General features: G+C 42.1%; 1 protein-coding gene across 1 annotated transcript in view; it reads right to left on the reverse strand.

Annotated features, from left to right (window-relative positions):
- Positions 1–5,970: 5,970 nt before the first annotated feature.
- LOC109915311 (ras-related protein Rab-11B-like) overlaps positions 5,971–15,828 on the reverse strand; it is a 20,099-nt gene continuing 10,241 nt past the window's right edge. The window contains exons 2-5 of the mRNA XM_020514919.2: positions 11,814–12,009; positions 10,318–10,511; positions 9,955–10,035; positions 5,971–6,752 (exon numbers count right to left, since the gene is read on the reverse strand). Of these exons, the coding sequence (XP_020370508.1) occupies positions 6,610–6,752; positions 9,955–10,035; positions 10,318–10,511; positions 11,814–12,009 (614 nt within the window). The 3' untranslated portion in view covers positions 5,971–6,609. The remainder of the gene's footprint in view (positions 6,753–9,954; positions 10,036–10,317; positions 10,512–11,813; positions 12,010–15,828) is intronic.

The following is a 15,828-nucleotide window of genomic DNA, read 5'->3' on the forward strand; positions in this document are numbered from 1 at the left end:
TTTCAGGAGAGATGTGAGAAAGCACTTCTACACACAGAGAAGTGGAGGTTTGGAACTGTCTTCCTCAAACAGAAGTTGATACTAATTCAGTTGTTAAATTTAAATAAGAAACAAATTTTTATTAAGCAAGAGTATTAAGAGATATCGGCCCAAAGCAGGCATATGGAGTTAGGTCACAGATCAGCCATGATCTTATGGAATGGCAGAGCAGGTTTGAGGGACTGAATGGCCTACTGTTGTTCCCATGTCCCTATCTCCATATATCTTAATTCCCTTAGTCCCAAAATACTACCAATCACTGTCTTAGATATACTCAATGTTTGAATACACACAGCCTTCAGTGGTTGAAAATATGAGATTCACAATCCTGTGATTGAAGAAAGTTTTCCTCATCTCAGTTTTACATGGTCAACCCCTTATTCTGAGACTGTGACACATAGTTTTAAAGTTCCCAAATAGGGCAACACCTTGCCAGCATCTATTCTGATAAGCCCCTTAATAATTTAAACACCTCACTAAGATCATTCTTCTCTATACTAGGGTATATAAGCATTAATCCATCAGTCTAGTGAATCTTTTACGCTCCTTCCAAGGCAAATATATTCTTTCCCAAGTAAGGAGAGATCCAAATGCTACAGAGGATGCCAGATATGGTCTTGCCAAGCCAGGAAAACTTCTTCACTCTAGATCTTTATTACTCAAGGATTGGAATATATCATTTTCTTTCTAAATTGCTTCCTGTAACTACATGCTAACTTGCATATACAGACATCTAGGGGTTACTATTTAACAGCAAGCTGCAGTTCAGCACTGTTACAGTAATGATTTTATTTTATGAAACTCCTTGAGACTTGAGTGAATTTGCCTTTGAATCAAAAGAGGAAAGTAGGAGACCTGGAGTCTGACATTCAGTTTTGTGTTTTGTAACTAATTGAGTGAAAGGGTGAAAATTAAGCAACTGAAATGATATTTTGTAACAGAAATGCAACTGGACGTCAAATATTTTTCCTATTGAGAGTTTGCGTTTCTTCATTATTGCCTACTACCCACACAGGTGCAGATGTGTTATCTATCATTACGCAAAGAAAATAAATTCCTTTCCCCCATATTTCTGACTTGGTTAGACTGTTACAATATTGAAATTATTTAAACAGACATTTTTAAATGAAACAAAACAGGAAATACTTGTGAGCATGAGAAGAAACCAGATTACTCAACAAAATGTTTCTCAATGGGCCGCTTTTATCGTGGCAAACCAGTTAATGGCAAGAGCCCAAGCTATTTGATGGAAGTGCAGAATGTAGCTGAACTGTGTGGTGATTCCAAAGACAGAGAATTAACTGGCACTTACTATCCACAACCAGATCTTGAGAATGGATAATCAATTGACTGTGCTTAAATCTTTAACCATCTCTTCCCGCAGAATGAATAGCCAGGAGGAGACGGAAGGATATGAGGAAAATTGTGGATATGATAAAGAAGTGGCATGGTCACATGGTGTTTTACTAAAGTTATAGACTTTAATTTACAGTGTTTAGCTAGTTCATTTGAATCTATTAACCATATAATTAAATCTTATTCTTTGAATCTAAAATGACACTACATGCCTGCTATATTTAAGAGAGACAGATAAACCTGACAAAGAGAATAGAAAGCTACACTGATGTGCATTCTGTGTTTCTACACGCTGAATAAACAGTTGTGACATCATTCAGTCATGTCATGCAGCTACTTCTATAAAGCCTTAGTAGCCGACACCATTTGTATTTCAAGTTTAATTTCACTCAGTCACTCAGCAGAGAGGTAATTTGTTAGATGCTGAGAAGGGGCTTGAAGATTAGAGACATATTTACACCCCACCTTGAAGCTTGTTTGTGAGGTAGAAGGAGGAATTTTCCATTTGTTAGGGATTAGCAGGTGGTAGGAGAAGTGCAAGATAGAATAATCCGATGTGGACCACCAATGGAGTGAGTGGTTTTGAGGGCTTGAAGAGCTGACATTTTGTTCTCATCCTTCTATGCATAAACTAAAAGTTCATTAGACACAGTCACTTTATGTGAGATACCTGCATTCTGCACTCACTGCTGCAGTAATGCATTACTCAGACAATTACTAAGGGCTGAATCTGACCTTTCTTTGGCTGAGTGAGTTGCGCTATGCTTTTTTTTTGGAGAGATTTCGCTATGAGGCCTAGTGAGTTTCCTTACTGTATCTTATCAAACTTGCTACATTAAGTACCTACCCCAACCATGTGGCGTCTCCCATATCCAACTCTGGCCCCCTTTTATCGCATGACATTCTCAGAATAACTTGCCACTCAACAGACATACAAGGCTGTTGTGCACCCAGGCTTGGCAGTCCAGCAATGTCCCTCACTGGTAATATCATGGCACAGCAACCACACTGCCCACAGCACATAGCTTACTCTCTGCCACATATACAACACTCATCCTCTCACACTAGTCATTGTATAGCCGTCCCACCACACGTTTTGCCTGTCTGTAGCAATGTCCCATCTGAACGCCCTCTAACTTAGCGCTACCCAGACCCCAATGGCCACTGTAGCTCATCATTGACCAGTAGGGGAACATCACATACAGGCAAGCATTTGGACAATTACAAACATGAGCTTTTACTTACAGACAGCACAAGTGAACACAAACAAACTGATAAAGACTGAAGTTTGCCCTCACAATGCAAACCAGATTTTGGCATCATGACCAATGACTATTTTACAATCCGTGCTGCGCCACCCAGCTCTTATCTACTGGAAGCTGATGTCAATGTGATTCTGTCTGGCTTGTAGTGCCCGATGAGCTCGGTCATGTTCAACAACATCTCCTCGATGTCTTTGTCCTCCTTCTCAGAGGATTGCTATAGTTCCTCAGAATCCAGCATATTGCCACAATGCCTGCGCCAATTATACAAACCACAGCTTGTCAGGATGATTTGGCACAGGCTGTCTGGACTACACTGGAGGACCCACCAGACTGGTCCTCATCTTCAATGGCCCTATACTCTGCTTCACAGCAGCCCTGGTTGAAGTATGGGCCCATTAAATCTGCACTCCCTGTCGGTGGGGTTGTGCAATGGCGTGATGAGCTATGTTCACAGTGAATAGCTCTTGTCCACAAGTAAGCAGCCTATAGGGCACCTGAACCTTCAAACACACCAAGCACACAAAGTGGTCCAGGATAGAGGAATCATGCAGCTGCCAGGGAGTGGGCACACACCTCCAGCATGTGCTAACAGTAAAACAGATCTCCTGAACATTTAATGGAATAGAATCCCTTCCTGTTGATGAATTCTGTAGCATGAGCTGAAAGTCTTCTCGGTTCCAGATGGGTAGTCGATGGCACCCTGCACCTAGGGATCGTACTGCCCAGGCTGCAATATGGACAGGTGGCAAGGGTCACTGCCCCGATGCTTTGTTGAAAAGCCACTGAAATCCTGCACAGGTCACCATTGCTCCCCGGAGGCAGCCAGGAGTGTAGGAGCTCAGAGTGGCTGTCACTTTCACAGCCGAGAGAAGACAGCTTCTTGCAACCAGCACAGTTCTGTCACAGTCTCCCAGGGCATACAGAGCCTGCACTGACACTGTACCTTGCTCATTCACAGGAAATGAGGCAGGTCTAAAAAAACTCAGGGTCTCCTGTGCACCACACGTGTCCTGAAGCAGCAGCTTCTCCCTGAGCTAGGTGCACCTTGTCCTCCAAAACAAGCTGCTTCTCCTCCTTTGCTTTCTTAGGAAGGCAACCACAGCGCTCAACAACCCACCAGTGGCTGGTTGCAGGACTTATGTTGGGAACAGGAGTGAAAGAAGTTCTTAGATCTCCCAAAGCTCTTTGATGGTATACTCTGGAGATAAGGGTTTAGCAAACTCGTCCATACAGGGAGATAAACTGTACCTTGATAACAAGGGACAGGTCTCCAACATCTGTTCACGTTTAGGCTCAGAGTGTGTAGTAACTCGGTGAACAGGTGGCACTAGCTGACTGACCAGCACGTTGGCATCAAAAAGGGAGTGTCTGCTATGCTCCAACACACTTCCTACTCCACCCACATCAAATGTTCAACTTCTCCCTGCATTCAGTGAGCTAAATTCATGACACTGATGTGACAGAGGAAGAATTGATGCATGTCTCCCATCCTTGAAAGTTGCACGAATAATGACTCCCCTCCTGTCAACATTGGCCTCTTCTAACGTCATTGCTCGTGAATTCAAAATCGTTGAGATGCCCCAGTTCAATCTGCAAGCACAAAGATCATTTTGCAAATTGCCTTTGACCAGCCTCAGACCCCTAAACACCTTCATTCTGGGCATATAGCAAATGGACCGTGAAATGGTTGCAAATCAAACATAACTGGGTTTGCAAATGGCTGCTTCATATATTATTTGCATCAATGTCCGACCATCCAACAAACATGGATCCTGTGCTTTCGCCTGTCAAAGTGACACTGACTCCAGCTGCCCTGGGTATTGTCTCAGCCCGCAGTAGCACTTCACACTTAAAGAACAGCGAGGGATGGCAAGGAATGCAGAATGCAGTGCACACCAGCAACATTGGCCCGTACCTAGTGGGGTGGGGTGGGGTGGGATGGGGCTGGTAGGGGGGGCGCAAGTACCCCCAAAAGTCTTCATGTCCCCCTTTACCTCCCGCTAATACCTCATTTCCATCCAGCCTCTCCCTTCTGGAGACTCATCACATTGAAATTCACTAACATCTGTCTCCCTGCCCCCTTAACTCCGGTGTTTCACCTTAATATTGCCCATCCTGCCCACGCTCCCTTGTGGAGGCTATGGTGGTGGTCAATGTCACTAACCCATCCCCCTCCAATAGCTTACCAAATCCTCAGTGCTGTTCCCCACACATCCCTGGCCATTTCACCTTAATATTCCCCCCATCATCATCCTTGACCCCATCTCTGCAAAGGCCTCTATGCCAGAACCACCCCACCCTTCAATCTTTGCTGCCTTACCTCCCCCATCTCGTTGGCGGTGAACACCCGATGCTCCTTCAGGACAACTTTCCACCCTTGGGAATGAGCTAGGAAGCAGACAGATCTTGGTGAGTTTGTCCACAGATCCCCGAAGGCAGCAGGACACGCTGATGGGGTAGAAAGACACTTGCCTTTAACAGTTGTGGCATAGATTATAAGAATAGGGAGGTTATGTTGGAGCTGGAGTACCGTGTGCAGTTCTGATTAGTGTGCTACAGGAGAATGTGATTGCAATGGAGGGGATGCATTGGAGAGTAAATAGGATGTTGTCTGGGATGGAGCAGTTTTGCGATGAAGAGAGGCTGGATCGGCTCAGGTTGTTTTCTTTAGAGCAGAGAAGGCTGAGAGGGACAGACCTGACTGAGGTGTGTCAGATTGAGAAAAGCATGGATAGGGTGGATAAGAAGCAACTGCTCCCCTTAGTTGAAGAGTCAATAACAAGGGGATATAATTTCAAGGTAAACGGCAGGAGGTTTACAAGGGATTTGAGGAAACCATTCGTCAGCCAGAGGGTGGTGGGAATCTGAAATGCACTTCCTGCAAGGCCACTAAAGGCAGAAAACCTCACAACCTTTTTAAAAAAAAAGTAAATAGATGAGCACTTGAAATATCATAATATTCAAGGCTACGGGCCAAGTGCTGGAAAACGGGATATATTGGCAGGTCAGCACAGACTCGCTGGGCTGAAGCATCTCTCTTGTTCTATATAGCTATAATGGATGCACCCCCAGGACATCTTGCCCCAAGATCTGTGATAGACTTCAATGAGCAACCTTCAGCATCTTTGACCTGACGCTGTTATTCCTTCAATATCCTCATTAGACAGTCTTCTTCAAAAAAGGTATTTACAACTTCTCCTAGCCTCATCCTGCTTGATGCACATCACCCTGAATATCACTCCCTGGGGAGCCTTGGAAATTTATAAGTTGTTATATGAATAGGACACATAGATGGGCACAAGATTTGATCTCTGATGTAAGCAGCTTGTTTACTAACAAATAAATACAAGAACAGGCCAAGAACACTTTTAGAATGTCACAATACAATTATTTTTGACTTTTATTAACTATAAAACCGTAGCAGTTCTGTAGTATAACAAGTATTTCACCATCATAAATAACTTCTCTGTTGAAAATGACGTCAGGCTCTTGCCTTGTGTTTCTGGTGGACTGAAACTGAATTATTCCCAGTTCATCCCATCCCACTTGGAACAGGAATGATACGTCCCAACCTCATCTCGCCCAGGCATTGAGAGCCAATAGCAGGGCAAAGCTTTCATCCCAGCAGCTAAGCCCCAAAACACAAAGGGAAAGCATCTCAGCTGGCTCTGCGTAATTATTTCCATCTGAGAATAAGGGCCATAAATCTATCTTTGAATTATTAACAGCACATTTCTGGGCCTCGTGGAGAGGGATCCGTGCTATCATCAGTATTTTTCAGGCAATCAGTTGCTGCTCATTTTGAGGATGTGAAATCTGTTCTGTAGTTGCAGCAGAAAACATCCAAAAGAAACAAATTAAATCATATTGGGCATTGGACGGAAGCATTCCAAATACACTATTAACGCACAGGCAGCAGTGGAAAATATTGAGGAACAGCTGCAGTAGGTCACATATTCTGGCAACATTGCAGTTTGTTAGATTTCTGCCCATTGCTTGTTGGAGGTACATTGATTTCCACCACATCACTGCCAGGTGACTCGTGGGTCAATCGGTCTGAGATCTGCTTCTGAGAAACTATGCGGTAAATTTCTAGAAAACAGAAATAATTTTAGTTATTCTGGACTTTTTAAACTCAATATTTTTTTTAAAAAATCTCTCCCATTCTCTATGACAGGTACTAGGCAGCCTCCATCATTTTCATCAAGTAACCATTTTTCATATTTGATTGTGGATCACAGATTGCCATCTTCCAGCCTGACAAACTGAAACTCATCCAAAACTCTCCTGCCTCTGTCATAATTCACACCAAGACCCATTCACCCAATACCCCTGTGTTCACTGACCTACACTGGTTCCCATTCTGGCATTGCCAGAGTTTTAAAATGTTTCCAAATTCCTCCATGGCATCACCCCATCCTACCTGTGATCTCCTCCCACATTAATCTGATATATTTTCAATCATCTAATTCTAAGTCATTCCCTGATTTGCATCACTCCAGCAATGACAGCCAACGTCTTTAGCCGCTGAAGCCTTAAGCTCTGGAATTCCTGCTGTAAAGCTCTCTACAGTCTTCAAGATACTCCTCAAAACCTACCTCTTTGAGCAAGCTGTTCACCATCTGTCCGAATAACTCCTCATGTGGCTTGAAGTCAACATTTGTTTAATTATGCTCCACTGAAAACTTTCTTGCAAACTGCAAACTGTTCTTCATATTCACTTGTCACCTATGATTGCAATCTAATTATTCAACTCTAACGAGTAGTCGGAGGGAAAGCAGCAGTAGAGTCAAGTACAGTTCTGATTTCACACAAACTAGTTTACCAGCAGGGTCACTAGGCAGTGTTGAGGAGCAAGAACCCTGGGTGATTTTCACCTCTGAAGAACAGAGCAAAAAGAGAAATTATCATGTTTCATACAAAGCCTTAACTGAGATCAACGGACATCAGAAAACACTGTTTGAACATAGACCTGGTTTAGCATTTGTTTCCCATCTCAACATGGTAGGGCAAAAATATTTCTGATCTGCAGCCTCAACTGAGACCCACCTATTGTACAAATTCAATTCTTCATCAACTCTGAGTATTGTTGTCTCACTAAACAGGTTTGTTTTCAACATCTGCGAGAAAATTCAAATTTAAATCCAGTTTTTCTGATGGATTGAGTTTGAGAATAACCTAGCTGCCTTATGGAGAGTGAAATATACTGGCACAGATTTGATGGACTAAATGATCTGCATTTTCTACAAATTACTGATCTAAGGGCCAGATCAGATTTTCCAACCCTGATATGATTCATGTTTGTCTCAGTTGCTCATGCCCCATGCAATCTCAATTCCTCTGTGAACTAAAATCTGACCTTCAATGTTGCAGCTGAGAAGGAAATATAAAGAATGTATTCCATGAAATAGCAAGCCAACTGTATCCATGAGTAGCAATGAACACAGCCCGTGAATGGGTGATCTATTTTCCAAGTCAGTTGGTGCTGTGGTTAGCCTGAGACTGGAGTCTGATCACTGGGAAATGAAGGAGACAGTCAGTTGTCAGAAGTGGTGCAAAGGAAAGCCACAAGGCTGCTCCCCGGTCTGGGGGAGGTCTGAGTTATGAGGAAAGGCTGGAGAAATGTGCATTTTTCAGCTTGAAAAGGAGGTATGCAAGAGGAACTCTTATGCAACAATATTCAAGTTAATGGTGAAAGATGTGGGGATACAGGTTCAAACTGGGAAAAGGCCAAATTTAGAACAGTTATCAAGAATATCCTCTGCTCACAGCGATCAACACATAGAAAAAACTCCCAGATAGACCAGTGGATGTGAATACCTAAAATCATTGATGAAACAATTGGATCCTCCAGAGGAAGGCTTAGACATTTTGGATAGATTAGGCTTAGATATTTTGGTGTATTAAAATGGGGGCAAATAGCATCTCTGATCAATAATAAATATGATAGTATGCCTCAAAAGAACATTTTGAAATTGTAAAATGTGTACTGGATAAGGTATAGGAATTTATCCTCCTGATCATTCTGCCTTATAGGCGAGGACCATTAGCAACTGCAACTTGATCCATCACCACCGAATCTGCTCTGATGATGCCACCTTCAATTAAGGTGCCTCTGTCATATCCTCTTTTTCCCTCAGCCAAGGACTCCTGTGGTTGACAGTGTCCAACCCATTTCCTGTACTTCTGCCCTCACCCCATCCCATTCTTCCAAAACACTAGGGTTCCCCTTGTTCTCACTTTTGATCCTATCATCCTGTGCATTAAAAGAATCATCCTCTACCATTTCTGCCACCTTCAGCAGGATGCTACCACCAGCACATCTTCTACTCCCTCCTCTGTCAGCATTCGGCAGAACCACTCCCTCCACAAGACCTTGGTCAATTTCTCCATTACTCCTAACACTTCCTTGCACCCCACCCCAAACCTCAAGGCACCTTCCCATGCTAACACTTGGCCTTTCACCTCCTCACTGTCCAAGGCCCCCAACGCACCTTCCAAGTGAAGCAGCATTTTACTTATACTTCTTTCGACCTAGTCTGCTGTATTCACTGCTTACAATGTAGTCTCCTTTACATTGCCAAAACCAAATGCAGACTGGTTGACTGCTCTTCAGAACATCTCCATTATGTCCATAAGAATGACCCTGACCTTCCACTGCAATTAACCGTCTTGCTCCTGTGCCAACATTTCAATCCTGGGCCTGCTGCAGAGGAAGCTGGAGGAAGAACTCATTTTCTGCTTAGGTACTTTGCAACCTCCAGGACTGAACATGGAATTCAGCAACTTCACAGCATGACCTCTGTCCTCCATTGTTGCTTACAACTACCCTCCCACCATGGTCATATCTTGATTTTGTCTTGTTGGCTTTGCTTGAGCAGCGTGAACCATTTTCTCTTTTTCTTATCAATCGGTTCCACCCATCTGACATCTCAATTTTTCCTTTACCACTATTAGCACTCCCTTCGTCTTTTGCTCTTGTCACCCTCACCTTCCATTCCACACACTCCTCTTCACCCTCTGTTAAAAGCACAAACACAATACTCTTCCAACACTTTCAGTTCTGAAGAAGAGTCATATTGGACTTGAAACATTAACTCTGTTTCTCTCCCCACAAATGCTCTTCAGTATTTTCTGTTTTCGATTAAGGTTTCCAGCATCAGCAGTGTTTTGTTTTAATTTTGCTAATGGACTTGCTGTATTTCTCTTTTTAACTGGAGACTTTCTTTGATGTATTGTATTTGTTGCAGTACAGATACATTTATTTGCACCCAGACTGTCTTTTTGATTTTACCTGTCAAGATATTTTGGAAAGCCTCCTCTACGTTTGTTGAATCCAAAGCAGATGTTTCAATAAATGAAAGACAATTCTTCTCTATATGAAAAAGGATTAGAAAATATTTCATTAGTGTCGATGAACCAAGTGGAATCCAATAAAATCACTTCCGTGAGCATTTAAAAAGTCGGTCACACAATGTCTATGAATCTGCCCCATAGCAATTCATCAGTATTATGTAGGAAAAAGAGGTAGCAAGAGAATATAAACGGCCTTATAAAATTCACCAACATTATTTATGTTCCACAGCCTTCCACCAGCTCTGATAACAGCAAATAGGATTGAGAGTTTATAGACCGTTTCTATGTGCATGTGACTTACCAGCAAAAGCCCGTGCTTCATCAGTTGGTACTGCTCTCAGATGACGGAGGTCACTCTTGTTCCCAACCAGCATAATGACTATATTGTTATCGCCATGGTCACGCAACTCCTTTAGCCACCGCTCAACGTTCTCATATGTTAGATGTTTGGCAATATCGTAAACAAGCAGCGCACCGACAGCCCCACGATAGTACCTGACAGAGCACACAACCCAGACTGTAACAGTCCTGCTCATTTGCTGAAACCTGCAGTATATGTGGTACTTGGACTCAAACAGTAAAAAAAAAAAAAAACACTTTAAAGCCATCTATAGGGGCCCTTTTGTGGCACACCGGTAGTGTCCCTATCCTTGAATGCAGAGACTCAGGTTCAAGTCCCACCTGCTCCAGAGGTGTGTAATAACATCTCTGAACAGGTTGATTAGAAAAGAATAAAATTTTTAATAAGCCATCTATGGCCCTTGGCCATCTCAATCCTTGATTGGTGTTCAGTTAGTTGAACTGTGACTGGAGGGGTAACAGGCGTGTTACAATTGCCTCATCACTCCAGTGGTAAGCAGAGAAAACATCACGCTGACAGCTCCTCAACAGTGACTCAGTTTTGAAAAACATATACACATTAAAGTTAGGGTGGTATTGATGCACCTGCAGTTGAACACATAGACAGTAAATACTTAAATGAAACACGTCTGCTGTTGTTCAGGGCATCATGCCCCAGCAGGGGTAGAACCATAACCCTGAAATACTTAGTATTTTAAAGAATGGGTGAAGGAAAACACCAACTTCAAATTTTCAGCTATTGAAGAAGAAACTTACACCCCCATTTATCACTGCACACCCAGCAACAGAGATTAATTTTGTTGCTTCAAGAAGACCACGTGTCATTAAAACATCTCTATGTGCTGCATCCCTTCTGCCTCATCTTTGTTACCATGTATTGACTGAGAGGACGTTCTGAGATATGGTGTTTGTATGTCTAGTGTTTAAAAACCCTCCACCAACTTCATGACAAGCTATTCAGATTTTCCAAAGGCGACTATAGAGTGGCACTGCAGAAATCTGGAGAGCATCCTAATTGTGGAAAATGGATCTCGGACATATTAGAGAGATAGAAGTGCTGTGATGTATTACCGATCATTCAGGATATTTGAGTTGCTATGGCAACATGCACTTTGACGTGTTTCTTGTAGACTGGAGCTATGGATAGTGATGGTGGAAAGCCCAACCTTCTTTCCATCTCATGGCTGACCGAGAATCTCACATGTCATTTGCATGTGTTGGAAGGACTTGCATATCGATAATCCACCTCTTCAGTCACATTATGAACAACCTTCTGTGGCTGTCAAGGCCAGGAATGGTACTTGAATACTTGTGCCTCTGACTCAGAGACAGGGACAGAACCAACTGTGCCACAAGGCCTCCTGGAGATAGAGGGGTTGGGGAGGGGTGCAAATCAATGAAAAAGATCTTTACGCTGAACTACAATAAAATACTTACGCTGAAGTGATGGCACGGTATCGCTCCTGTCCTGCTGTGTCCCAGATCTGGGCCTTAATTGTCTTTCCGTCTACCTGGATACTCCTGGTGGCAAACTCCACTCCAATGGTGCTCTTACTCTCCAGATTAAATTCATTACGCGTAAATCTGGATAGGAGATTGCTCTTTCCAACCCCAGAGTCTCCAATCAGTACAACTAGAAGAGAAAACGTTTGAATTGTTAGTTTCAGAATCCAAATCCAGGGATAGAAGCACTGTATAAGATTGTATGTTTCATTCACAGTTATACTGTCCTCTGTTCATGGAGTCTGTGTTTCAAACTGTTTTAAAGAAGAAGTCTTCTACCATGCCACTGGTAGTGTTCCGTTACCAGCTGCTGGGTCCTGCATATCAGTCATCAGGATTTACCCTTTAAACTTTGCACCTGTGCCACAGGGTTATGCTTGGCATCAAGATGCCCTCCCCAACACACTGGCATTTGAAACTTAAAATCTGGGCACAGATCAGTGATGTCACGGTCTTTTAGGATTCTAAAATAAAGGTGAACAACACCCCTTTTCTAATGGCATTATGTAGCGTTTGGTAGGAATACCAGTTACACCATCGAAACTCAAGTTACTACTCTTACAAAACAAAAAACAGTCACAGTTGATTAAAGGTTTTGTGTGAATCCATTTGAAAATTCAGCTAAAATAAGCAGTTGGAAAACCTCCCTTCAGGAAAGGAATCTCCCTTCAGCTAGGATCCTGTGGAGATACCAGGAAATACCACACAGTAACAAGGAGATTTATCTTTTCTCCCCATAGTTTTCCTAAGTTGTAGCCTCCCTGTAGCCATAGCATTATCTACTGTGGCTGAACTTTTCTAAATATTTCTACTTTCCCCCTACTTGCTAACACACATTCTGGAGTAAGAGGGCATTTCAGCAAGCACATGACCACAAACCACTTAAGGAGATACTGTGGTGGAAGGCTGAAAGTTGGGTCAAAGAGATAGATTTTAAGGAGTATCTTGAAGGGGCAAGGAGAGAGGTTAGGAAGGGAATTTCAGAGATTAGAAAACAGCAGTTTTGGAAAAGGGTCACTGGACCTGAAACATTGACTCTGTTTTCTCTCCACAGATGTTACCAGATCTACTGAGCTTTTCCAGCAATTTCTGATTGCGTTTGGCAGCTGGACGGTGGAGTAATTAAATTGAATAAGTGCAAAAAGCCAGAATTTGGAGGAGTACAGCGATCACAGAGATTTGCATTTTGGACACTGAACTCACAGAAGTGAAGTTTCAGAAAAACTGAGTAACTTGATACGAAGAAAGATGACAAAAACTAGCAAAATCTTTGAAGCCCTGACAGCAATGCTCTTCAGCCTGATAAATATAAAATTCTACTAAACTGAAAAATATTCAAGTTCCTGACCAGAAATTCTGGCAGTTCCTTGATTTTCAGAAGTTTTGCTCACTGTTTACAACTTGTCCCGTCCCCTTTGTTTTACTCATGCACTTCCCTCATAAGAAAGATCACAGATGTGTTTTTCTACAATGCACCTAGGCCCTGTAAATGATTTTTGTGTGTTATGTAAATCTGTTTGCCTTCACTCTGAATTTTGCACTCAGTATCAAGTGAATACAGCTGAAAAACAGATAAAGTGAGAATTAGTCCTAGCCAACATTTGGGGACCAGCTGGAGAGTTTAAGTTACATCATACAAAAGGGCAGCCAACAAATTACAGTCTGAAGCAGGCTTCCGGAGCCAGCTGGTTACGAAAGCACATTGAAATGAGTAGATTAGGAGCAGGATTAGGCCACTTTGCCCCACAAGCCTGCTCTGCCATTCAACTAAATCACGGCAGATGTGATTGTTATTTCAACTCCACATTCTCACCTTCACCCACTTTCCTTTCACTGCCTTGAATTAACCTTTTGCTGCCTTAGAAATATTTAGACTCTGCTCTGCCATCTTTTAAAGAAGAGTGTTCCAAAACTCTCTACCCTCTAAGAGCGAAAAATTCTCTTCCTTAAAAGGGTAGCCCTTACTTTTAATAGTAAGCCCTTGTTCTAGATTATCCAACAAGAGGAAACATCCTTTCCACATCCACCTTCAAGATCTTATAATGTTTTAATCAAGTTGCCTTTTACTTTTCTAAATTCCAGAGGACACAAGACTAGCCTGTCCAACTTTTCCTCATAAGACAATCTGCCTATTTCAGGAACAAAAACAAAGTTGCTGGAAAAGCTCAGCAGGTCTGGCAGCATCTGTGAAGGAGAAAACAGAGTTAACGTTTTGGGTCTGGTTCTGTTTTCTCCTTCACAGATGCTGCCAGACCTGCTGAGCGTTTCCAGCAACTTTGTTTTCGTTCCTGATTTCAGCATCCACAGTTCTTTCGGTTTTTACTGCCTATTCCAGGTATTTGTCAATTAAACGTTGTTTGATCTGCTTCTAACACATCCACATTCTTCCTTAAATAAGGATGCCAATACTGTGTGCAGTATTTCAGATATGGTCTCACTAAAGGCCTGTATAACTGAAGCATAACTTCTTACTTTTATATTCAATTTTATATTGCCTTTGCAATGAATGACAACATTCTAAATAAAAACCAAAAGAACTGCAGATGCTGTATTTCAGGAACAAAAACAAATTTGCTGAAAAAGCTCAGCATCTGTGGAGAAGAAAACAGAGTTAACGTTTCGGGTCCGGTGACCCTTCCTCAGAATGAAACCCGAAACGTTAACTCTGTTTTCTCCTTCACAGATGCTGCCAGACCTGCCGAGCTTTTCCAGCAACTTTTTTAATGACAACATTCTATTCGCTGTCCTAGTTACTCGCTGTACTTGCATACTAACCTTTGGCAATTCAGGCAGAAGGAAACCAGATCCCTCCTCAAGTCTAAGCTCTGTAATCTCTCACATTCAGATAATAAGCTTCTTTTTGATTTTTCCCACCAAACTGGGAAATTTCACTTTCTCACATTTGTCAGATCTTTGCCCACTCTCTCAACCTTTCAATATCCCTTTGTAGCTTTCTCTAGCTCTCTTCACTACTTACTTTCTGCCCTACCGTCGTATCACTTACAAATTTAGGAACCATGTTTTCAGTCCCTTCATTCAAGTAATTTATAGAAATTGTAAAAGTTGAGACCACAGCATTGATCCCTGTGCCACACCACTTGTTACGTCTTGCCAATCAAAAAATGACCCATTTATACTTGCTGTCTGTTTCTTGATGGCTAACCAATCTTCTATCCATGCCTCTATGTTACATTCTACATCATGAGCCTTTATTTTCAAAATAACTTTTGATATGGCACTTTATTCATTGTGTCTCAACTCAGGAACAGTTGAGATAATCAAGTCCTACTGTTCTGCAAATTGTCACAAATGTACTGCTACTCAATGAAACAACAAAGATGATCAATATCCTTCATGGACACTATTCAGGGCAAATGTAATTCACATCAGTTTCAATATTAACAGCAAAGTACTTATTTATCGTGAACAAACTTATTCTTCAACAGATGTAAAAAAAAAACTTATTACCACTGTGCAGCTCAAGCTATACTCCTTTAAAACCCCAAACACATGTATACATTCATTCGTAAATAAGACAGACAAAAGCAAATAGTTTGACACAAATATTATGGGTGTGAAAATAGAAACAAGGAAGGCAAATTCTGTAGATCAAGGTTATAGACCATAGAGATGGAGAATTATTTCTCTCTGTTCTTTTGATTTTAGCAACAATGCCACAATGTTGTCCCCAGAGTGATGGTCGATCAATAGCCAATTAGGTGGACCTAGGTCTTGTACTGGAATTCTTTAAAGCCTCTAGATATTGCCAATTTTAATCACACAGACAGATGATGAAGGTTGTCTCTTGTTTGCAGGCTTCTGAACATCCCTGGGTACACTGCATTCGCAAGTCTATAACAAACTGAAGCAGAAACAATCTGAAGGCTGAGACAACAAGGTGCAGAGCTGGATGAACACAGCAGGCCAAGCAGCATCCCTGCTCCTATGA

The sequence above is a fragment of the Rhincodon typus genome, chromosome 29 (genome assembly GCF_021869965.1).
Source record: "Rhincodon typus isolate 14 chromosome 29, sRhiTyp1.1, whole genome shotgun sequence".
Taxonomy (NCBI): domain Eukaryota; kingdom Metazoa; phylum Chordata; class Chondrichthyes; order Orectolobiformes; family Rhincodontidae; genus Rhincodon; species Rhincodon typus.